The sequence below is a fragment of the Sparus aurata genome, chromosome 6 (genome assembly GCF_900880675.1).
Source record: "Sparus aurata chromosome 6, fSpaAur1.1, whole genome shotgun sequence".
Classification (NCBI taxonomy): Eukaryota; Metazoa; Chordata; class Actinopteri; order Spariformes; family Sparidae; genus Sparus; species Sparus aurata.
Window position 1 is genome coordinate 9,986,496 of NC_044192.1, and position 23,519 is coordinate 10,010,014.

Genomic DNA, 23,519 nt, shown 5'->3' on the forward strand with positions numbered 1-23,519 from the left:
GGCTCCAGCGGAGGGGCTGATGAACTATCCAGGTGATCAGTCTGCACAAGCAATCAATACGAGTCAGAAGAGTTATCTGAGGAGTACACGTTTTTTTTTTTATGCTATCCTGCTCTATCAGGAGGATGTACTCTACAGAAACAACCCTTAACCTCAATAATGGACCGTGTAGCCTAATCTTTTCCCCTGTCAGTAGACACTATTTCCAGCTCAGCAAGTGGCACCATTTGGCTTTTTGTTTAGTTGCAGGAAACCACACAAGCACAAAAAAACACACACACCACACACACACACACAACACAGCACACTGACGGAGCACCCATTTTTTTTTTTTCTTTTTTTTTTTTTTGTGCCGTGGCAGATGTGGCTATTGGCTGTGATGGTTAATCCAGAATGCTGGGTTTGATACAAGCAGGATTTAGCCATAACCATGATGCTAACATCTGTCGAGATCCGAGCTGCTCCGAGCTCCCAAACCCAGACGGGTCAAAAAAAGCGGAATACTTCTGCCGTTCTGGTGAAGAGAAGGGAGAGGCGGTGAACAGGTAAAGACGCTGAGGTAAGTGTGCGAGGAATTGCAAAAATCAATGTAGGATGACTCGTGGCCTAGAAATAGAGGCGCTTGATGCATTGCAGGCTTATGTAACATGTTTTTTTTCCCACAGCTTTGATTCCAGACACTCACACATGCATGTGTGACGCATCACCTTGTTCGCAGACAGGAGATCTGTTTGCCTCTTTAAAAGGTGAATCAGTTGCAAAATCTAAATGATGATGACTGCAGTTTGTTGTTTTGACATGAATTCACCGAACCAGAGTAACAATTGGAAGAAATTACAGTGATTGGTGTTTAAATTTAGGAACTTAAGATCATAATGAAATGATAATAAATACTTTTTCTCTTGTTTATCAGAGAACCACATGTTTAATGCTAACAAGGCTCATCTTAAAGATGACATTACTTTTCATTTGGATTTTTCTTTTCGACTGACTAGAAGTTATTCGTTGTGACAGCCCTAATTAGATCACCTCTTATCGTTTTGACTCGCGCTCTATTAGAGTCTCATTATGTCTACATGTGATTACACGATAACAAACTGTACTGATTTATGATTAGCAGCGCCGAGGCTAATGAGCGCGCAAGTCAGCGGGGATTTCTGACTGTGTAAAAATGGAGTGAATGATATGATGCACCGTGCACAACGTTTCTGCAAACTCTCTGAACCTCCAGACAAGAACTTCCTACTGTATGTGACGCTGATCGAGGTAGTTTTGAAATAAAATCCTAAACCGCCAGTTCACCTCTGAGTGTATAGAAGTGAGAAAGCAGTTTGCACGTTATGGTTTCGGATCGACTGATGTGATGAAACTGTTGTAATCTCTGGCAGAATTTGGGTCAGTGCAGCAGACGAGGACAGAGAGAACAGAGCAAAGCAAATATCGACTTCCATTATTGCAACATTAAGCCAACAAATTCAAAACCCCATTAAAACTCCAGGAACCGTTGAGGTCACCCTCATTTACAGTGATACACAAACAAGTTAAAAATAGTCTTGGAGGTTGGCAGACTATTTGTTTTCAGTGTGTGTTGATCATTTCAAGAGTTTGGGGCACTAAACTAAAGGCGGGTACTGTGATAGCTTTCCAATAAGGGTCTTAAAAATACATAAATACCAAAAGTATACAGCTAATATTTCATAGAGAGCCGAATTCACGCATCTTCCAGTTTGTCTCATGGGGCCGTATTTCAGAAAAGCTTTGCACGGTGGTGAACGGAGAGACAAATCATTTTTTGATCGGCTCTGAATCATGCCATGAACGACACACGCGATGTTTGTCAATTCCAAAGCTCATTTTTCAAGTCAAGAAAGTCGTCGTCTGTCGTAATTAAAGTAGAATGTCATCTGGTTTTGTGTTAAAGCGCTCAGTGAACTACATCGCCTCGCCCAACACGCGTCACCAACATCAACTCGGCACAGAAAAGGTACTAAAAAAAGATGAAAATCACAACTGCAGTCATGTGAATGGAGAGTTGTTCACTTCTGTGCGCTGCTAATATACAGGAGCAGCTCTGCAGTGTTTAAATTACAGGTTTCGGTGACTGTTAGCTGTGTCATCTTTATAATTACGTATTCTCACAGTCTAATATATTTGTTTTATGACAAACTGAGACTTTGTTGACCTGACGAAATATCTTTAAAAATTGACAAACATCACAATCGTGATTCATGCCACGATTCAGATGGGATTAAAACAATGATTCATCTCTCTTCATTCACAGCCATACTTTTCTTTTTTTTTCTAAAGCAAGGTCCCACGAGGGAAAGCGTGACACCTGCTCTCTATTTGAAGAGGCAATTTAACATCCAGTTGTGGGGAATTGTTTTTTTCTGTTTTTATCTATTTTATTTCATTTTCTTCCATGGATATTCTGCATTTCAGTTGCTGAATGTGTGCTCTACTCCTGTGCCATATTATTTCACCTATATGACGAGAGATTTTCTTATATGATAATAGTTGCCTAAAAAAAAAAAGAAAGAATAACAGTAGATTAAACTGTAGTTTAGTTAGCATGAATTTACAGTTTCAACCAAACACTGTTTATCTGACTATGTTTACTTTTTTACCACATTAGCAGAATTAGCATTATTAGCATCATATAGATTGGCTGAAACTAGGTTCAACAATTAATCCTTTTGACTATTCTTTTACTTTTCGTCTAGTAATCATTTCTTTATGTTGCGACGACACATTCTTAATATAATCTTTATATTTAATGTTGTAACAATGCCGTGCTTATGATCTGGTTAGGTTGAGGCACACAAACCACTTGGTTGGGGGTCAGGAAAGCATCAGGTTTTTGGCTTTAAATACCTGTTTGGTTGCCTTGAGGTGTCAGGACTTCCCATCTGTTTTTTGTCGCCACAAACACAACTGGGAATTGTCCTGTGGTTTCACACTTTCACAGTGAACAGCCTGTTAAAAGTCTCCGTCTCGTCTTGGCACAAACCCTTCAAGCGCTCGATATGACAGTCAGCTCCTCAACATGTTGTGTGAATGTGATACGACACCTTTTGTGGAAATGTCAGCAATGGTATGTAGTGCATGACACGAACAGAATGTGAATGCATCAGTCATCTGCAGAAAAACTTCAGTGCCAACACTTTATCCTGGCAACTGGACTTTTCCCACGAGGCAATGAAAACAAACCGTTAGTGTAATTTATAACCCGCTGTAGTCTTGGGACATTAAATTGTTAAATGTCCCAGAACCATGCTTCTCGACTGTACAGTTGATGTATGACAGACTTGGGTTTACCATAAAAATGCGTATCTGAAAAAAAAAAAAACATTTTCAACTGCGGGATCATCAGCAAGTTCATGTCAGCGCTGGAATAATGGAGCCTGGTCAGCACTTGTGAAGCTGCTCCGTAAGCAGCAGCTAATTTTGGTTCATTAGCTGTGACACAATGAATAAATTGCGAAATGCCAGGTCAGTTTTTAGCTTGTTGCTGTATATTTGACAGATTTTTAATTGGTTTTCGAGGCCTAGAAAATGTCAGGCAACACACAGCCTCTTTTATTTATTTATTTTTTGCAGTAGGATTAAAGGTAAACATGTGTAATCCGCTGTGCCGCTCACAAGTTTGACGAGCTGACCCTGAAGTCACATTGGAAACATGAATAGCATGAAAACCAATTACAGAAATCGTTTTGGGAGGAAAACATTGTTCATTGTGCGACTATTTTCTACAATGGCTCATTCATCAAGAATGTCCTCATCACTGACGTGAGGTTGCCGCGAATAAAATATTTAGTTATATTTATTTAGTTGTTCTTTTCTTATTTTCGCCTTTTGTATTTCTATAAACATCCATATGTGATGACTCTTCGGCTCTCTGTGCTTTCGAACAAAGGCTGGGAAATCCTTGACGGTCAGTCGGAGGAAATTGAATGTCTGTCAATTAATTCAAATTAATTTTAAGTGAATGAATGTCCAGCTGAGCATTCAATAAACCCATCAAAGGAAACATGGTTTGCATATTAGCGTGCTTCTCCATCGTCCAGCTCAGTTCCTCCACGCACTTTCAGTTTATAAAAGGCAGCGGGGGCAGCTTCTGGTGAACTCCGGTGTATCTCTGGGAAAAAAAAAAAAAGAAAAAAAAAGGCTCTTTCTGCAGAGAAAGAGCTGTAACATTCATGGAGCATACGACCTTGGCTCCATAGCAAACAAAGCATGCAGTTTGCTCTTAAAAGATGGTCAGTGAAGCTGATGTCTCAGATTCAGTGACCATAACCCCGACGTGATCTGTATTGCAACCGCTGAACACGTCCAAAATCTGTCCAAGCAAACCAGTTCAACCTGCTGACATTTCCGAGGCAGCAAGGGACCTTTTTGCGGCTACTTTTCTGAAAATAGCCGAATGTTTTAAAGTGACTGTGACACTGCGGTCTTTTGTGTGGAGGCACTTCGACTTGTCCGTACCAGACGAGACTCAGTGTGAATGGAGGAAACACAGAAACACATTGAGCGATGAATCATCGCAGGAGGAGGAACACAATGCCCTGCTTTCACAATATCAACTCAACAGACTTTAAGCTAGTTTTTTTTCTAGAAGCTGCTTCTTTGTATTTGGTTAGAAACTCAATCGCCGGAGTAATGTCACCACGTACATTTCAGCAATCCACAAATATATGTTGTATTTTTCTATGTTGCAACTTTAGTTTCTATTTCATGTTGTGACAATGCGGTGCTTGATGATCTGGTTAGGTTTAGACAAAAAAAAAAAAATCACTTCACTGTTAGACTTTCCCAGAAGATAACGGATTCTGGTATTGTTCATGATGTTTCATTTGTTTTGCAGAGACTTAACACAACAGCAGTGGTGCTACTGTAGTTGAAGAGACAGTAAAGGAAATGTGTCTCCAAGATTTTTAATCCGCTCACAGATCGTCATTTTTAAAGTGTGTCTGGTTCGACATATTGTCCAGCAGTGTAAATGATAGATACATTGGAGGAACATTTTTGTTTTCATTGCATCAAAATTACTGTACAGTTATTATATCGTAAAACTAAGCTGCAGTGAGGTTAGTATACTGCGTGGAAAAGTTACGTTCAGTGTATTATGGCGTGAAATGAAACTATGGTGAGGGCATCATACTGTAAAGAACGTTACAGTAACTCACAAAACCCACAAAAATACAATAAAAAGTCTAACAGTGTTGGTAAAATCATGTTTTGGTTGTTTGTCTTGAGGTCTCCTTAAATATATGCAGTGCTGTCAGACACATATTGTAAAAATGTCAATATGGTACGTAGCCTATGACACACACAGATGTGAACTTATCGGTGATTTGCTGCCAACATTTAATTCTGCAGACTGGTTCGTCCACAATTGAAGAGACTGCAAATTTTACCGCTGTTGTAGCGTAAAAATATATTCCCGTTAAGGGTTTTTGGTTACGAGTAGGGATGTAGGATATATATCAGGCAAATACATTTTAAATGATCAACCCAATATGGGGAAGTGTATGTATTCTGCTACAAATCGGCAGAAGGTTAAATTAAATGTAGCTGATTATATGGAGCCAAATTGCTTGCACGTGATCCAAAACAATCTGTGGTAGATTTATTTACGGTTATAATTTGCGAACACACGGTTGAATCAGCCATTTTTGTCCACCACATCTGAGCCTTTCGTACCCTCAGGTGCGAATAAACTGCAGTATCGGCCAGGAGAAGCTGGAATTTATCAGAGAATAAATCATGCATCCCTAATAATGAGTTCAGTATTTTACTTCACAATGTTTTGTTGGCACATTATGTCCCCACAGCAGTCCGAGCTGCTCTAGCAATAAGAAAATGTCTCGAGAAAATTGATTTACTCTATAATGTCTGTGAATGTTCTGTTCAGAGAGCACAACATTTTCATTACACAAACTTCTATTTCACAGAAATGAAATAAAGCAAAGAGTCATTTGTGCAGGAACTGTAACATTGTGGTTTTGTTTTTCATGCGCAGAGCAACCATGGGCAAGGCCGGGAGCAAAGTCCTCAGAACGGCCTCGGTGGACGGGGTGCAGGCGCAGGTAAAAACATCCACCTCACACACCTATAGGCTGTGTGAAGCCACGTCTGCACACACACACAGACGTGAAACACTCAGACACTCAAACACAGGCAGGAATCAAATCACACAAAACATTGAGCTGGTCTAATGGTTGATGCTCTGGTGATTACAGTGTGCGTGTGTGTGTGTGTGTGTGTGTGTGTGTGTGTGTCTCTGGTGAAATGGCCCAGCTGTTGTGCTCTCCAGCTCTCGCCCCGGTTACACAACCAGGATCAGCCGCAGCTTTCACACTTCATTTTCCCACATCGCACCATCATACCTATAATCATCCAAATACATTACTGAGCTCCGGAGAGGAACCATTAATATCTTGTGATTAAGCGAGGAGCAACAGTCACTGGATGTTCCCTGACGATGGACAGAAAATTCTATTAATTGCCAAGACTTTCACGGCATGTTTTATTTATATGAGCTGCGCTATAAATACATACTGTACATCAGCCAGTGACACGAAGTCGGACAATCGTCTGCGGTCCACAAAGAATTTTAATCACAAGCGCTGATCAACACACACGACTCAGATGAGGCATCTCCCCACTTTTTGTTTTAATTTCACACGCAGAACAATATTATTCTGTAAACGTGGGCCCACGTCAATGCAGGGAAGATAACCAATCCATTCAAATACAATTCACAGTTTGTAGACTTGCATGTCAACAACAGCTGGGACGATCGCCGCGTGATATTTGAGGAGTTTAACTGAAATGCACAAAATGTCCACAATAATCCGTCCGCACACGTGCAACAATTTGTCGAGTGGCAAACGTGGCTGTTTTCGTTTTCACTGATTCATCCTGATGTTCTGATGATTTCTTTGTTGCGGTTGATTCCTCATTAACGGCTTTTCCGTTTGTCTTTCCCCACCAATGATGACGCATCCTGTCAACCACGATTTCCCGTCATTGGCGCCAAAATCAGACACAGTTTTGAAGTCGTCCCGAAGTCAAAATAATGCCGCCCTGCTATTTAATTAGACCTTTGCCCATGGCAGCCATATTGACATGAAATAAAGGTAAACACAGGTTTAATTCATGACTATGGGTGAAGGTTCTGTCCCCTTTAGTGTAGCGGAGACTTTTGTAGTGAGCCAACACGTTAGCAGCACCGTGACTCTGTTTGACATGAATGAAACAGAATCTGAACTATGTCGATGAAGGTTCACAGTCATCTAGCTCATGCTAAATCTACGTGCTGTATCGTGGGCAACTGAAACAAGTCCAGTTGCCCACGATACAGCACATAGAGAATCTTAATTAGCATCACTGGTAACGCCTTTGTTTAACATACTGTTTGTTGTCAAAATGGCTGCTGTGTTTATGGTCTCTTGTGTTTCTTCCTGCACTGCCACCTTCCACCTTCCACCTTAACCTGCACTGAAAAAATGTGGAAAAAACACACATGTGGTCCTGGGTCGGGACCCGGCTGGGGTTGGGCCTTTCTGTGCAGAGATTGCATGTTCGTTCTTCATGATTGCGGGGCTTCTCTCCAGGTCCTCCAGCTTCCTCCGGCGGTAGTGCAAAAACAGGAATGTGAGGTTGATTGGTCACTCTAACTTGCCTGATGTGAATATGACTGTGAATGGCTGTTTGTCCCTCGATATCAGCCCTCTGATGAACTGTCGAGGGCGCACCCCTTCGCTCGGCCGCTGTCACCTCCAGAACTCCTGCAACCCTGCAAAGGATCAGTGGTTACAGATAGTGGATATTGCAAATAACGTCTCCTGGCCCGCCTGCAGTACCTTCACGGCCCAACAGGGTCGACACACGCTCTGGCAGTCACTGATGTATATTCAACCTTCTACATGCATAAGAAGCTTATTCCTCTACATATACGAATTGATCGTATCGTTACAATGCAAGGTTTTGCAGTTAAACTTCAGGTCCTGACACTCACGTGGACGCCACTTGACACACACAACCCATCCAAACACCACAGTGGACGAACTACACACTCCCATGGCAACAGCACTCTCCAATGGCAGGAACCCCCCCCCAACCCGAAGCAGGACAATGTGCACTGACACAACACAAAAACTGCTCAGAAACGGCTTGAGGAACACAATAAAGGGCCCAAAGCGTCGACCAGGCGTCCAAATTCCCCAGATCCGAATCCGACTGGGACCCGAAGGATCCACGACAGCGGTGCCAGGCACCACAGGAGACCCCTCGAGGTCTCACTATATGAGCTTTGACAGATCAGAGCTGGTTATTAACTGCGCGAGGGGAAACCTGCACATCACCGAGCAGGTGGTATTAATGCTGTGGCTGATCGGTGTGTATGTGTGTGTGTACAGTACAGAGTGTGCTCGGATTTACACGGTGACGATGACATGTTTGATGTAAGCGTTCATCGGAGTGATTGACCCGACGCGACAGACGGTTGACACAGGGGGGATTCTTTTAGCGTGATGTCATGACCTCATACGATCTTGTGAATCCAAGTTGCCTCACGAGGTGTCAGAGCGAAATGTGAAAATATTTGTGTGGTTGTTTTGCTCTGTGAGTTCCAACTCACGAGGGAAATAACACTCAAAGCAGACTTTTTATATATATATATATATATATATATATATATATATATATATATATATATATCTCAATATCTCTAAAAGTAGTGCCTTGAAAGGGGATAAATTCTTGGTATTAACAGTAACAGCAAATCTCTCTCATCCGTGTCGGTATGTCATCATATCATAGAACCGCACCGTCCGCTCTTAGTGAAGGATAAGCAAGGAGGCTTAGAAACCATCGGCATTAGTCAGAAGAGCGGAAACTTTTTAGTGCTGATGCCGTTTATATCTTAAATGTTGACAGGTAGTTTTTCTGTCTGTCACCACTTGTATCGGTTCACATGTTTCATTTCAATCGAAGGCTATTTCGACTCGCGGTAAAAGCTCCAGAGACCACGCACACATCGCCGAGAGTTATGTACCGTCGACTCTTCCCGTCACTGCAGCAAGAAGCTCACTCACTTTATTCTGGGTGAACAAACAAGTCATCAGGAATGTCTTTCAGGGAGACAAATAACTGTTATTGCGGTGATTGCGTTTCTAAATTTTGAAATCTAACAAAGCTGTCGGTGGTTGGAGCGAGGACGCCGCTGTCGCACATCTTAGCCTCGGTCGTTATCTCAATTCGGCTCAACGTCCCAAATCATCTGTCACTCCCTCACTAGCTTGATCCAAATTCGCTGCACCCAGAGTGATTGTACTTTTCGGCTCACGCTCTGGCTAAAAGGCGCACCCCTATCACCCCGACTCATCTTGTGTTGGTGCCATCTTTGTCAGCTCGAGCGGCTCGGCGGTGGGCTCCACGAGGCGAGGCTGGACTGAAGTGAATTGATTCGCGGGGATTAGGGATTAAGACTTCCCCGGCTGCTTTGGTGGAGTAAATCTGGGGATTATGATGTCAACAGCCTGTGGCTGCAGGAGAGGAAATTGAATTGTGAGGGACAGGAGTGCCGATGGGCCGGGATTACAGCACAGTCAGTGAGAAATCAGAGATGGGAGTCCATGTCTGTGCCTTTCTCCTGCTCAGGAAACCCTCCATGGAGCACCGTTTACTGCCTTTGAGGAACAGAGGAGTCACTCACGTAGGAGAAGCGACTCTGAGTAAATGTTTAGGATGCTGATTGAGTGAGAAGACGATTTCTGTGGCCCCGGTAATCCGGTCCATCCTGCTCGGGCCCTGTGAAGCATCAGGTGGTGAGTACTGTTAAGTGCAACAAGGGTCACTTGTCTTAGACCAAGCTGAGAGGGATTTCTGCTTCTTTGCATCAACACAGATGGCGCGCAGGAGAATATCTGGCCCAGACCCCGTAAAAATGTGAAACTTTTCCGAAGCGTGCAACAATTCTGCACACTTCCTCTGCTGACCTGCTGTGTGTTGTTGTGTGTTTGCATTCAAGCCATCTCCCGCTGTGGCTGCTCCCGCCCCCGCTGCGACCGTTAAATTCGAAGGACTCACGAAAACCGGCAGGATGAAGGTGAAATGGACCCAGCTGGGTTTGGTGTTCTTCCTCGTTTTATCTCTGGTGATGACAGGGTGCTTCTTCTGGCAATATCAGCTGCCAAAACTTCTGCCAGGTGAGACTGCAAAACACCACTGACAACATGAGGTGCTTTCTAAATGGTTTTTTGAGCTGCTGCTGCTGCTGCTGGTGGGTGAAAAATGTCTTGAAGCTGAGCAGCCTTCATGTCAGCCAGTCATGCTGAGTTTATACAACGAGCCTCTGAGGTTCTATATTATCGATCAATCAAGGTTTAAGGTTTATTTATTCATCATCTTACAAAACCAGGGTTGCGACAAAATCCCAAAACAAAACAAACTTTTTATAGAGTCGAGCGTGGGTGGTGAATTGAGGAGTCTCACGATCAATCAGTCAATCAAACAATATGCATTTAAAGCTTGAGAGATCAGTCAGAGGCGACCCTCGTCTACAATGACATCGACTCAGAACATAAACAAAGAAAAAGGGTAGAAGCGGTTAAAATGAGGAATACTGGCAAAAGTTCCACAATGTGCAAGTAAAAAAAACATTAAACACTGTTTCTATAACGGATAATCTGATGAAAAGTGTATAAATAAAATGTTTAAATAACGTTTAATTATCCAAAAGCTGTAAAACTTTGCGATTATGGCAGAAATTTTAATAGTTAAATCGCTGTTGTTGTTGTGCTCAGTGTCGCTGCATTTGACAGTTTTCAGACCGCAGCTGATGTGTGTGTACACGCACGTGCCAATAAAAAGAAGAAGACAGACAAACAAACAAACAAACAAACAAAAACAACAAGACTGAACAACATGGCACAAAACAACATATGGCACGGGACAGTAGCATTGCAGTAACGTGATCTTTTGCCTTTCTCGCTGCCACAAGACTTTAAAAAGACTTCCGATTTGAATGGTCATATGAGGGCAGTGAAATATTTCATGTGCACTTGTTTGTTTGTTTGTTTGTTTGTTTGCTTTTTTTCTCACTTAGCTGGCAGCCTGCCCTTGAAGACATGTGATTAAACTGCTGCGGGCTTACTTGAGACTTAATTAAGGACCGTCTGTGATAGGCTTAAATATAACTCTACCGCAACGCAACTCAATGAACGACTCAGTTAACATCGAGCACAGTGACTGACACAGTTTATCACAGTTTCCCATTTTTCTATTATCTGCGATGCTGTGACGTCCTGTCACTGCAGATTCTTCCTTGTTTGGTGCATTTAGCTTTTAGCTCGCGGCAGTGCTCCTTATCTGCATCCCCACAGCCTCACTGTCCTGCTGGAATTTGATAATCGACAGATTATGTCGTCATAATTAAGAGATACTAATCTCGTAATTAAGAGATTATATGATCACTTAATTATTTGATCTTTATCTTGTAATCATGAGCTAAAACGCCGGCCCACAGTAGCCTCTGATGTGCTTGCTGGGGCTGTGTATATAAATGGCGGCATCATAACGAGTGTGCGATCTCAGACGGCAGTGTCGATTATAAACGACTGCAACTTGACGGAGAATACAGGCAAAATTTGAGATTGACATGTTGGAAAGAAGAAGAGACAGAAATGTTTTTTCAACTGTTGTCCCTTCAGTCTGGTGGAATCAGTGTTGACGCTGCGCTGGAACATGTTGTCCCTCCGGCAGTACGAGCCCTCCCCAAACTTAAAAATGACTCCAAATTAAACTTTTAATCATAACTCTGATCAACACACGACGCTATTGACCAGTGTTGGCGCCACCAGTGAGCGCCCGTGGCTGTAGTTTGGACTGGACGGTCTTTTTTCTGTGGCTTTTTGGCTGATTGAGCATGCAGAATCGCTCTGATTGGCTCTTCAGGTGAGCGAACCTGTGCACAGAAAGAGAAACAAACAAAGGAAGGGAAAGCCCCTCGAGGCTGTCGCTGTAGTATCCGTGATTTCACCCGTGAAAATGTGCAGTTTCTCCTCATTTTTCTCCTCGGGCTCTTCGCCAGCGCCGCATGAAACTTCCTGATTAAAAGTGGTTGCATCATGGTGAGTGGTGACCAAAAAATCCTGCTCAATCATACTGATCACACTGATTTATCATAATCATCTAAGGCAAATTAATAATCCACCCACATACACCTAGCTATTTTAAACTTGACAATTCCCAGCCACTGACGCAATGTAAGATCTGATCTGAGATCACCAGAACAAATGTTGGCTCAGTAAATTTCTGCAAAACCGCAGATACACTAAAACTGAAAGTTCCTTTTTGCTGCCACTTGACGTTTGTTTGGGTCTTATTTTGTATTTTTCTCTTGTGCTTAGAGTCTGGTTAGTTTTACACACAAAACACTTGGTTAGGGTTTAAAAACACGTCGTGGTTTGGCTTAAAATACCTGTTTTCGGCGCCACGATTGGGGACGGAAATGCGGCGACTTCCCGTGAATAAAAAGCTGGTTTTGGTCACTACAAAACCAGCTGGAAACGTCTGCAGGTGTCTTTAAAGAGCAACAACCGGTTTTGACGGTACAAAGCTCCACCTCCTGACGCAGAAGTGATGCCACGTTTGGCACAAATGGCGACCAAATGCAAAACATCAATCGCGGCCACAGGGCTGAATCAAAGCCCCTTGTTTTGTCAGTTTTAACGACTTTTTAAATGCGAATACGTATCCATAAATATGTTACGGTAATTTCCAACTTAATCAGAAAACTGAAAATTAATTGTCACCTCTCGCTGCCCACAGGCAGTACCCAGATCATTAAGTTTGCTTTAAATGTGTTGACGCTTAATTATAGCAGCTCGTCAGGCTCCTTGGCGTGAAATGAACACACAGCCAAGACGCTTTATTCTCCACAACACACTCCGGGTTTGTGATCTCCTCACGGTTCTGTACGAATAAAGCAACGGCAGGTGACATTATTAATGGGAAAATCTCGGCTCCGCAGGCTCTGATTCATATTTTCCAATGTGCGCTGATGTGTCTTTTTATGTTCAAAAATCAAATTTTTCATGTATAGCAGTCGTTTGGAATGAAAAAGGCAAATGGAGGCCTGAAGCTACACAATAAAGCACACTGTAATATCCTCGTTCATGCAGATTTCACTGCGGCACCAGGCTGCGTCTCTTTTCATCCGCGACTTATACATCATACATCCTGCCGACCTGTATAGAATAAGATCAGCGGGGTTCATCAAAATGCAGAGGGGACTAATGAATCCGCGAGATGGCCAATTACACCACATTATGTGGACTTTTGTGCAAAGGATACATTATTCAGTCAAATACCAAGTAGGAGTTACAATAGCGTGTCCCTCTGTGCTTCCTCTGCTCTTTCTTTCTTTCATTCTCTCATCCTCCTTTCTCATTTCCCGTCATGCTCCCAGATGAAGCGATGGGTCGCAACGCCAAATTGGAGATGATGTGTCCCCGTTTCCCCGAGCCACTGCCCCTGGAGCATCCCATCCCCAGTCTGAAAGAGGCCCTGGAGAAGGTGAGCGGAGTCGCTCGTCGTGCTCAGATTGCAATCTGAGGTTGTGTCTCTGTCGTGCCCGCTCAAGTCCGAGTAAATTTACAAGCTGACCGGGGTAATCCTTCACACCAAATGCTGTTGCGGTCGACAGAAGGAGATTAAAGATACTGTAGATGAAAGACTGAGTGTCCGTCCGAGCAAAAAAGCCGTGGCTCCGTACGCGGGGCATTGATTTCTACTGATGTCATATGATTCGTTCGACTGTCCTCATTTCATCGTAGTAATGGAACATCTGAGTGAATGCTCAATGGTTTCAAGGGACCTTTGCCAAAGTAAAAGCTACATTTGAGCCATCAAACAGCGTCAGTGTTTGTGACTGTGCTACTGTGCACATGCTGTTATCACCCACCAGCACATTTAAAGGGTCTTTCATACCTGTAAGTTCACCTTATCTGTCCTGCAGTGGGGGGAAGGACGTATTTAGATCAAGTAACAAGTAAAAGCTCTGTACTTGAGTTTAAGTTCACCCAAAAGTCATAATTCAGTCACTCTCTCCTCCCCGCCGTGAGGACGGAAAGTCAGATGAAGTTTCGCAATCCACATAACATTTCTCGAGCTTCACGGCAAAACGGTGTTGCAGCGTTCTCCTCAACGCATGAAATAGCGGTGGACAAAAAAAAAATCACAAAATGGCTCCACACAGCTCGTCAGGCGAAATCCAACTATCTGGTACATTATTTACACCCTGTTTTAAATCCAAATGTTCACTGCAAGGCTAAAAGTGTGAGCACGCACCGTCGTTTGAGGGATCAAACCAACAAACAACAAACAACAAACAAAAACCAGAGGGAGCTTTAATGAAGTACGGTTACAAAAATACAAAAGACAAAATCAAAATGGGAGAACAACAGAAGCAGTCAGAAGTCAACAAAAGTGTAAAACCAAACAAACAAGGGGGACACGAGGAGACATGCATGAAACACAGGAGCAAGACCGACGAACCAACGCAGATCGAGGGCAAACACTCATTTATAAAGACAGGTGGTGATTAACCAGTGACACTCAGGTGTACACAGAAAATTGGCGGGGGAAACAGACAAAGGGAGGAAGTGGAAAACACAGCTCTGGGAAATTACTTGAAAAAGTTAACGTTTACATTTCCGTTCCGATAACCAGAATAAACTCCTCATCCTCACCTCATCCTCTGTTTCCGCCAGGTGGACGTTTTGCTTCGTCAGTACATCAACCCCATCAGCCTTCCCTCTCTGTCGGCCATCGTGATCTTAAACGACACCGTTCTGTGGACCGGCAACTTCGGAAAAAGGAACAGCAGCGACCCGAACTCAGGAGCCCCCAACGAGTACACGATATACAGGTGAGCGCTGCACTGACACCTACAGCACAAAAAGCCCCCGAAGATGAAACTGCATCGCCTTGTTAAAGTTGTAACCTACAAGAACGCTGCGGGTATTTTCTCCTGTTGTACTGACATCTTTAATGCTTAGTAAACTGTTTGTTTCTTTTACATACAGTGAGGTCGTGAGTCAAAGTCCTGCTAACTTATTACATTACAAGATTACCCACATTAGTGGTAAATTAACATGTTACATTAGAGCATTACCTACTAAGAAAAGTAACTGGGTGGATTTCTTTCACGCTACCAAAACTGAAAAACCCCTCTGTGATTCCTTGCGCATGTTGCCGGCTATAGAAGTTCTTACAGTCACAAATTACTCACTGCATTATGTTTCTTGTCGCAACAAACAGGTAATCTGAATGCTGTTACATGTTGCTTTTTAACCTTTTTCTAACTTATTTTGGCTTTTAAAATCACCTCAGCGCGTCGTTATGAAGCGATTTAAACGGAAAACTCTAGAAAAATCAAGTAAGTAGAATATAAGTTTGACAGAATCAAGCCAATAAATGTACAAAAAAAAAAATAATTGGAATAGAATACCCAACACATAACCTCATGTAGATGCCTTACTGTGTGATGTGGACTAAGACACAGAGGGAGAAAGAAACATTTCTCACTCACCACAACTTTTACCGTTTCAGTTGCTGCCGTCTGAAACCTTTCATCACAGGAGGCGCTTTATTACATCACCCTAATTTATTGTAATTGGCGCATAATCTCTGGCCGTAATATTATTTAACACGGTACACATCTGTGCAGCTCCCGACTTTGATATTTTAATTGATGCTGCAGCATGACGTCTCTGGATGTCTGATGATTCATCCAGCAGTAGCAGTCTCACAGCAGGAAGTTTCGGGGGGTGAAGGACATAAACAGTTTTAATTGGCAGTTTAAGTAAGCTTTGATTAAATTGAATTTAAAGAATCATTTTGTAGAGAATTGCAGCACCACTGTTGTAAATTCAAATCCCAGGTTTGTAGCAGTTTGTCAGATGAAACGTAGGTGCTGACTACCAACAAAACTCATTACGTCATAAGAGACCTGAAGAACAAAACTTGTATCTTGAAGTAAACGTGTGTGTAACGCTTGCGACCCGACCCTCTCACTGAAGATACGTAGTGAGTGTGATAGAGATAAAGTGATAGAGACATCATTCATCCTTGTTTAAAAGCTCCTCCAGAGCCACAGAAGACGTTCTCAACGACACACCATGTGCCATTTAGGTTTGTGGGATGACATTTTTAAAAAAGATAGATGTTGTGATCAGTAATTACGCCATTGCGTGCACTTGAAGTCAAACACAAATTATCTAAATGTCCCCATGAAAGCAGCCTATATGTCAAACTTGGCAGGAAAATGCAAAACCAGACATAACACCTGTACACACACACGCGCAATGTTTAATCAATCTGCACTCAAACAAGTTGATTAGTCGCACCAGAGTATCGAGCTTGTTCCGCCCTTTAAAGACGTGGCATTCAAGGCCGGAGTATTAAGATTCATTGAGTTCTTTCACAAGAACACTGAGTGTGCTCCGACTCATTAGTGGCTGCTCTGGACCGGTAAATGCTCCATTCAAGTAACTTCTGCTGCTGTAGCTCGCAATTTTTTGTTCCGTAAAGGCCGATGCACTACAGACTTGTTCGGATTGCACAATTCAAAAGTACATTATGTTAACTGAAAAAAATCATTTTGGCTTACAAACCTGTTCTTTAAAACAGATATGGCTGGTTTGAATTCCTTTCACAGAGTCTATCGCTTAAACCGCCTTACTGAATGGGGATCTTGATTTGGATCGTAGTATTTTGTGGCATAGGAGCAGATTTGAGGCTCAGTGGAGTCACAGGCCGCAGACCTCGGTGTACATTTGCAAATTTCAAGTTTAAGCAAAGTATTTGTCGTCATTTCATCTTACTGAGGCTTATTTTAAAGGAGCAATTTGAACGACATGGGCAGAATTTTTGTTTAAAACCTTCAAAAAGTGAACTAACATTATCAACAGAGCGTGAAAAAAAACAACAGTGTTGACGTAATGTCAGGGATGTGTGTGTACTGTGCTGCATTTCAAGCTAGCATGCTAATCCGCTAGTCCTTAGCCCGTCCTGTATCCTGATGTGAGGTTCAGAGATAAAGTCAATTTATAGGTGTAGGAGGTAATTTGCTAGAGATGTATTTGCGATGTGAACGCCGGTCCTGCTGCCTCCGGATTGGCTGGTTCGGGGTCGTGTGTGTGTGTGTGTGTGAGAGAGGAAGTGTGTTGCTGTTGTTGGGAAGCTGCATATGGTGGAATATTAAAAAACACTTAGATCCATGAGATACCTGTTTCCATCCTGCTCACCACCAGCGAACCGTCACGTTACACTGACACCACATTGTGCAGCAAGAAGTGATTGTTTCACAAGCTCTTCTAGCTTTTGCCGTATTAAATAAACTCCAGAAATGACAGAAAATCTGCCGGGCAGAAGACTCTTCTTGCCTTCTGCCCGGCTTTTACTTTAAAAGAGTCAAGCTAGAACCAAGTCTCTTAAGAGTGACTCTTTTAAAGTAAAAGCCGGGGCAGAAGGCAAGAGACGTGAGAAAGTAAAGCTGTGCCGGTGTAAAGACACTCACAAATGTATTTCTCTGTTATCTGTCGTCTAGAATCGCCAGCCTATCAAAAATCTTCCCGACGCTGATGCTGTATAAACTGTGGGAGGACGGGAAGATTGGCTCCCTCGACGACCCTCTGGAGAAATATGTGGACAACTTCACCATCAAAAACCCTCTGGGGAAGACGCGAGACTCGGAGCTGAAATATGTGACAGATGGCCTGATATTTCTGGACAGCGGGGAGGTTCAGATCCGCTCGTCCTCAGTCACCCTGCGCAGGATGGCCAGCCAGCTCTCAGGTACAGAACATCACACGGAGCAATTTAAAGTTTTCCCCGAGTTCCCCTGAGCCAACCGCTGCGATATGATGCAGGTGACAGTCTGACCCTCAGGTCTGCGCTACATCTTATGCAGGAGGTGTACTGTGAAGATGCATCCTCGCTATCAGCTGGAATTTGAGAGTGGAGCTGCATCTCAAACACACTGTTTTGCTGTTTTATAATTCTGGTGCTGCACGCGGACACGTTTCGAGCAGCAGGAGCTGATCTGTTCAATAAATACACACAAAATGTGAAGAAAAAGAAGAGGTCGCTGGTGTATTTGATATGTTTTTATTCCTTTAATCGACAAGTTAATTCTTCTATTCATGAGTTTTAGAGCTGGAACAGCAGGTCTGTTTATTGATGAGTAACTATTTTGAGATATTAAATGTATTTTTAAGTGATTTGTGAAATATGTGGCATCTGATATAAACACGGCGAGATCTCTGATATGTTGGTCAGACAAAAAAAAACAAATTTGTAGATTTTTGGGATTTAGGAAATTGCAATTGATGCATTTAATATAGTACACCATTACACACTGTAATGGTAGCGGTCTGGACTGGGAGCTTAGAGTGCCAGTTGAGTGTTTTGGCCTTTTTCCAGCGGCACTTTTGGCCACACCGAGTTAAACCGAGCCACACCAATTTGCTTTTCCATCTCCAGTTTTATGGAGCTGCCCCAGAGTAGGGCCAAGCTTCGCCGGCTGTGCCTCAAAGCGGGCTGCGGTGACCTCTCACGACTCCAGCCAACCTGCAACAAGCCCCCGTCTCTCCCTCAAGCACGTGTGTGTTTTGCAAATTGATACTCAGCTTGTGTCTGTGCAGGAAACCTGAGCGAGAGTTGTTTTTAAAAGTGAGTGTGCTCAGCTCTCAGTACTTCTGTAGCCTCTCACTGAATCTCTGTAGCTCCTCTCACAAACATCTGCTGTGTTTTACCGTCTCGTCTTGTTCGATCTCAGCTGTTTCGGGAGATGTTTTTAGTGGCCGCAGGTGAAAACGCGACGTTACCTGTAAATGCTTCTTCATGATAAAAGCTTTCAAATGAATATATAATGCAGGGCTTGTATTGTGAATAAGTTACAGGACAGGAAATGTGTTTGTAACTGAATCAGCGGAGCCACTTTGTTAGCGGTAATTCTTCCATAGTGCTGCAAGCAGGTAGCCCAGTTGTGGTGGAAACGCAAATCCCTGCCGTGCCGAGTCAAGCCGAGTTGAGCCAGGCTGGCAGGTGTAATGGAAAGACGGCATTGGTGTTTAGCACCGGAGCTTTGGCCTGGGACGAGCCGGGGCCAGTTAGCATGCTAACTTCTGCAAATATATTTCCTCTGAGGACTTCAAATAACATCAAAACTGTTATTATGAACTTCACAACTAAAGTCCTGACACTTGCACCTTTAAATAAAGACATTATAGAGTCTGCTCCCATACTATTACAGTACACTTTGCCTTGTTTGTAGTAAAAAGCCTAAATAAAGATGTCCTATTACTGTGAGGACCAAACACAACTGGATCGATCCGTGTAACAGTAGCCTTTTTAGACGAGGTAGCAGAAATCGATCCAGCCCAGCGGCAGAATGAGTAGCAGTGTGAAGGCGAGGTTTATAGGGAAGCGCTCTGTATGGGGATGGTGTTACTGCGCAGTCAGTATTGACATCAGAATGATAAGTTATAGCAAAAAAAAAAAGGCCTCAAGATTGAAATGTCCCATGTGGTGTAACTAAACAGCATGCTGGAAACTTTCACCAGTTACATCCTTATAGTGACACAGCAAAAGTTGCTACGGTTTTCATCAAAGACGCCAACTGATCTGAAGAAGCCTGTCAGATTCCATCACTTCACTCTGTGTGATGAATTAATATATGATGGCTGAACGCCTGAGGGAGGCCACCTGTCTTGTCGAGTGTCAGGACTGAACATATTAATCACGTTCAGATGATTTGCGGCGCACCTACAGTATAAAGTGGAAAAGAGAATCTCTTGTACACACAAATACAATCCATCTGTTATACCTGCTGTTTTTATTTACTTATTTGATTTTTTTATTTGACTATGTTTCACTGTTGGCTGATCCAGGTCTACCCAGGAGACTCCGGGCAACAAACCTGCTGTGGAAAGGAAAAACACAATCTGCAATAAATCTGCTACAAGACGACGTCCTCGTCGCAGATCCAGGCACCAAGTTAGTTATGCCATGCCGGTTTCACTATTTCCCATTTCATTGTTCAGTCTGTAAGAGTAAATTGTAAGAAAATGCATGAATGTCTTATTCTGTATTACCTGTTTACCGTTTTAAGGTCTTTAATCAAAAATTGGTCATATGTTAGTGTTTTTTTCCCTGGACCTGGAGAAATTCAAATCAAATGTAGCAAATATAGAGATGAATGTTCAAATTAAATTTTAATAATCTCGGAAGTCAAAGCTCTTTAATAAAGCTGCAGGGGAGCTGACTTTTGGAACCACAGCTCTAATTTTTCACTTTTAAGCTTTTTGGCCTAAATACGCCACAGGCAGTGACTCCCTGAACTCTCTCTGTTTACTTATTATATCATGTTATCTCTGAAGGACCATGCACAATGATGAAGATAAGCAATGTTATTTGATGTGTTGTAACAGAGTTAGCTCTTCTTCATGTTGCACTTCCAATTCGCAGTAAGGTTGCCTGAAAACCTCAGAGTGATGACAGGAACAGGAAATTTTTATTGTAAACACTAAAAAATCATCAGATAACGTGTTACTCACCTTTACAGGTTACTGTTAGGCAGTTATTTACCAATGGATAAAGCCAGCTTGATAGTTTAGCTCGCTGGCTAGTCAGTCTATATTCTAAGTTCCTGCCTTGCAGTAGCTATATATTCAACCAGACCTAACCTGCAAGTTTTTTACTTCTTTGAATGGGCTTTCGACTAGACTCCTGATATAAAGTCTGTGGTCAACACAAGCTTAAAGCTCCTGTTTGTAAGATAGTTGATTTTAGAGTCTCGTTCGCAGCCCCTCAAATACTGATGCTTTTGGTTTCTCCACCTCTTAAAAAACTGGCGCTTTCAGATGGCAGTCGACCTGACCTTCAATCCCAAAGTGTCATTATTACTGTCTTAACAAAAGAATCTTTAAGGTATTTTTATATTTTATTCTACAACATAAAATACGTCAGTAAACATCCTACTTGTACATTTCAAAGTGTTTATGTGTCTTTAAATGGGCAGTGCTAAGTGGCTAAATTAGTTTATAGGGTAACGTTAGCGTTTGACTTCTTGCAGTGGTATTTCTGCTTCAAACATCATAAAATTGGTGTCGAACTGTGAAGCTTATCTTCCTGAATAAGACTTGTGAGTACCATAAACTTGTGTTTTCAAAAGAGCCTATTTGTAGCAATAATATAAATTCCCCTCAATAAACTTCCTCACCTTTTTGTTGAGAGAACCAGGGCAATACTAATTTCCACGTTAGCCTACAAAAATACATTATCCCCGTCACTCTCTATAGGAGATTATCATCTACTTTCTCATTTAACGCTCAACGCTAGTGAACATAGTGTTTCTTCAAGATGGGTAATGACTTTCAACATGGAAAATCAATTTATTTTCTTATTTTCTACGTGAACAACCAGACTCTTTGAGACACTCACCATCTCTTTACCTTGCTTCCTTCCAGATGTCACTACAGCAACCTCGCCTTCTCGCTGCTGGCTCATGTGCTGGCCGAGCGAGTGGCCTCCACCGACTACCAGAAGTGGATCACTGACAACATCCTGGACCGGCTCGGGATGGAGGACACGGGCTTCGACATCACTCCGGGGCTCCAGGGCCAGATGGCTGTGGGAGTGTACTCCAATGGGAAACCGGCCCCGCTCTACGATCTTGGCTGGTACCGGCCTTCTGGTCAGATGTTCTCCACGGCCGCAGACTTGGCCAAGCTCGCCATGGTGCTTCTGGGGGCTTATCACCGCAAGCTGCTGGAGCCGGACTCGTTAAAGATCATGCTGACCCCGCTCTTCAGGTGCGATAAGGACTACTTTGCAAACCGCACTGGGACGCCGTGGGAGGCGAATGAGCAGCTGGGCTACGAGGTGGTGCGTAAAGACGGCGATCTGGACGGATACTCTGCCACCTTCTCCCTGGTTCCTAGACTGAAGCTCGGTCTCGTGGTGCTAATGGCTGGCAGCCGGTCTCAGAACCAGGATGTGGTCACCAAGGCTTACAACTTAATCATCCCAGCCATAGAGAAAGCCTTCAGGGAGGCCAAGAAGATCCTCTTCCCTCCGCCAAACCCGGAACCTTATGTTGGCTTTTTCACCTACAGCAACATCACCTTCTACGAGATCAAAGTCGGGACAGACGGCGTTCTGATCATGCAACAGTTTGGGCCTCAGATTGAAGAGCTGATCCCGGAGAAGTTCAGGACAATAAAGCTCAACTACCTGGTCGACAGGGTGTTCAGAGTGGTTTTTGAAAAGGAGTACCCTTGTGTTTTACAAGTCGGCTCGGCCTCGGTGTCCCTGGAAGCCCAAGACGGCCAATTATTTAACTTCTACACATTTGACAAGCGCGGTTTGTCCCCTGGTTTTGATGCACCGGGACTGAATACATATAATGTGGTGAGAATAGCCCGCAAGCCAACTTTTTCAAGCTGAACTGCAGAAATGCTGTGTCATACAGACAAATGTGCTCTTGGGATATGCGATGGTAAACAAATAAACAGCCATGTGCGACTGAAAGACTGAATAGAACAGTTGGGGTCATTAAGCAGTCAATGATAGGATTATGCTCATGATTTACTGAGAGGGACAGCGTTATGTATAAGGTCTTGCGCAGAAAATTAATTTCTCTGCTGAATGATGTATGTGACAGTCCTCTTCACCACGGTCCTTCATTGTGCCTCCTAACTGAACACCCACATTATGGTGATACACGGTGCTTGTCTTTTTCTCCTGCTTGCTTTTAAACTGCTCTCAAATTGTCCTCACCTCCTCTGTCCTTCAGTTCACATGAGCGACAAGCAGCAGAACGCTGGCTCACAATAAAACTCACTTTTGTGCTCATTTACGTACATATTTTCATACATTAAATTACCTCAATTTCTTGGACCAACGCTGCAGCTGTCGGCGACTCATACATATTCATCCCTCCATTGTTAAGGAGGGGAAAAAAATCATCCATTTAATATCTTTCCATGTTACTTGTGGAAGGTAAAATCAGGAAATGAATATAAACATGACTATACATGACTTATACTTCAACACTGACGTTGCCATGGGTACAGACCATCCTGATTTAATGCTAACAATAAAGAGTGTAGCTGTGACCAAGATGCAGAATATTTTGGATTAAGGACAGAGAGGCTTTTAGCCGCCTGCTGGAAAGTTACAGATTCAAATGTACAAAACTAACCCCCTCGTAAGACGACATTTCACCTTTCATATATGAGATTTCCTCTCTGGCGGCATGATGGAAATGGATTAATATTGGACGTGTCGCCCGCTCTTGAAGCATCAGGTGCAACGAGTGATACCGAGGGGAATGTGAATGTAATGCTGCATAAAAATAAATAAATCTATTGTATCCACTTCATGCGAATATGGATTGTTGAAATTGGCATTCGGCGATGTAATGCGCTGTTGTCACAGCCCAC

The 23,519-nt window shown here is 43.0% G+C and overlaps 1 protein-coding gene across 4 annotated transcripts; it reads left to right on the forward strand.

The window, feature by feature from the left end:
* Positions 1 to 362: 362 nt before the first annotated feature.
* lactbl1b (lactamase, beta-like 1b) lies at positions 363 to 23,456 on the forward strand. Of its 4 annotated transcripts, XM_030418516.1 has the most exons (9): positions 429 to 559; positions 666 to 746; positions 6,023 to 6,089; positions 10,037 to 10,214; positions 13,478 to 13,584; positions 14,781 to 14,938; positions 17,621 to 17,868; positions 19,965 to 20,070; positions 21,543 to 23,456. In XM_030418516.1, the coding sequence occupies exons 3-9, from the start codon at positions 6,030 to 6,032 to the stop codon at positions 22,519 to 22,521; spliced, it is 1,836 nt and encodes a 611-aa protein (XP_030274376.1). In that variant the 5' UTR covers positions 429 to 559; positions 666 to 746; positions 6,023 to 6,029; the 3' UTR covers positions 22,522 to 23,456. The 4 variants fall into 4 exon arrangements, with proteins under 4 accessions (XP_030274374.1, XP_030274376.1, XP_030274375.1 ...); XM_030418514.1 differs by lacking the exon at positions 666 to 746 and having other exon boundaries at positions 363 to 545; XM_030418515.1 differs by lacking the exon at positions 666 to 746.
* The last annotated feature ends 63 nt before the right edge of the window (positions 23,457 to 23,519 follow it).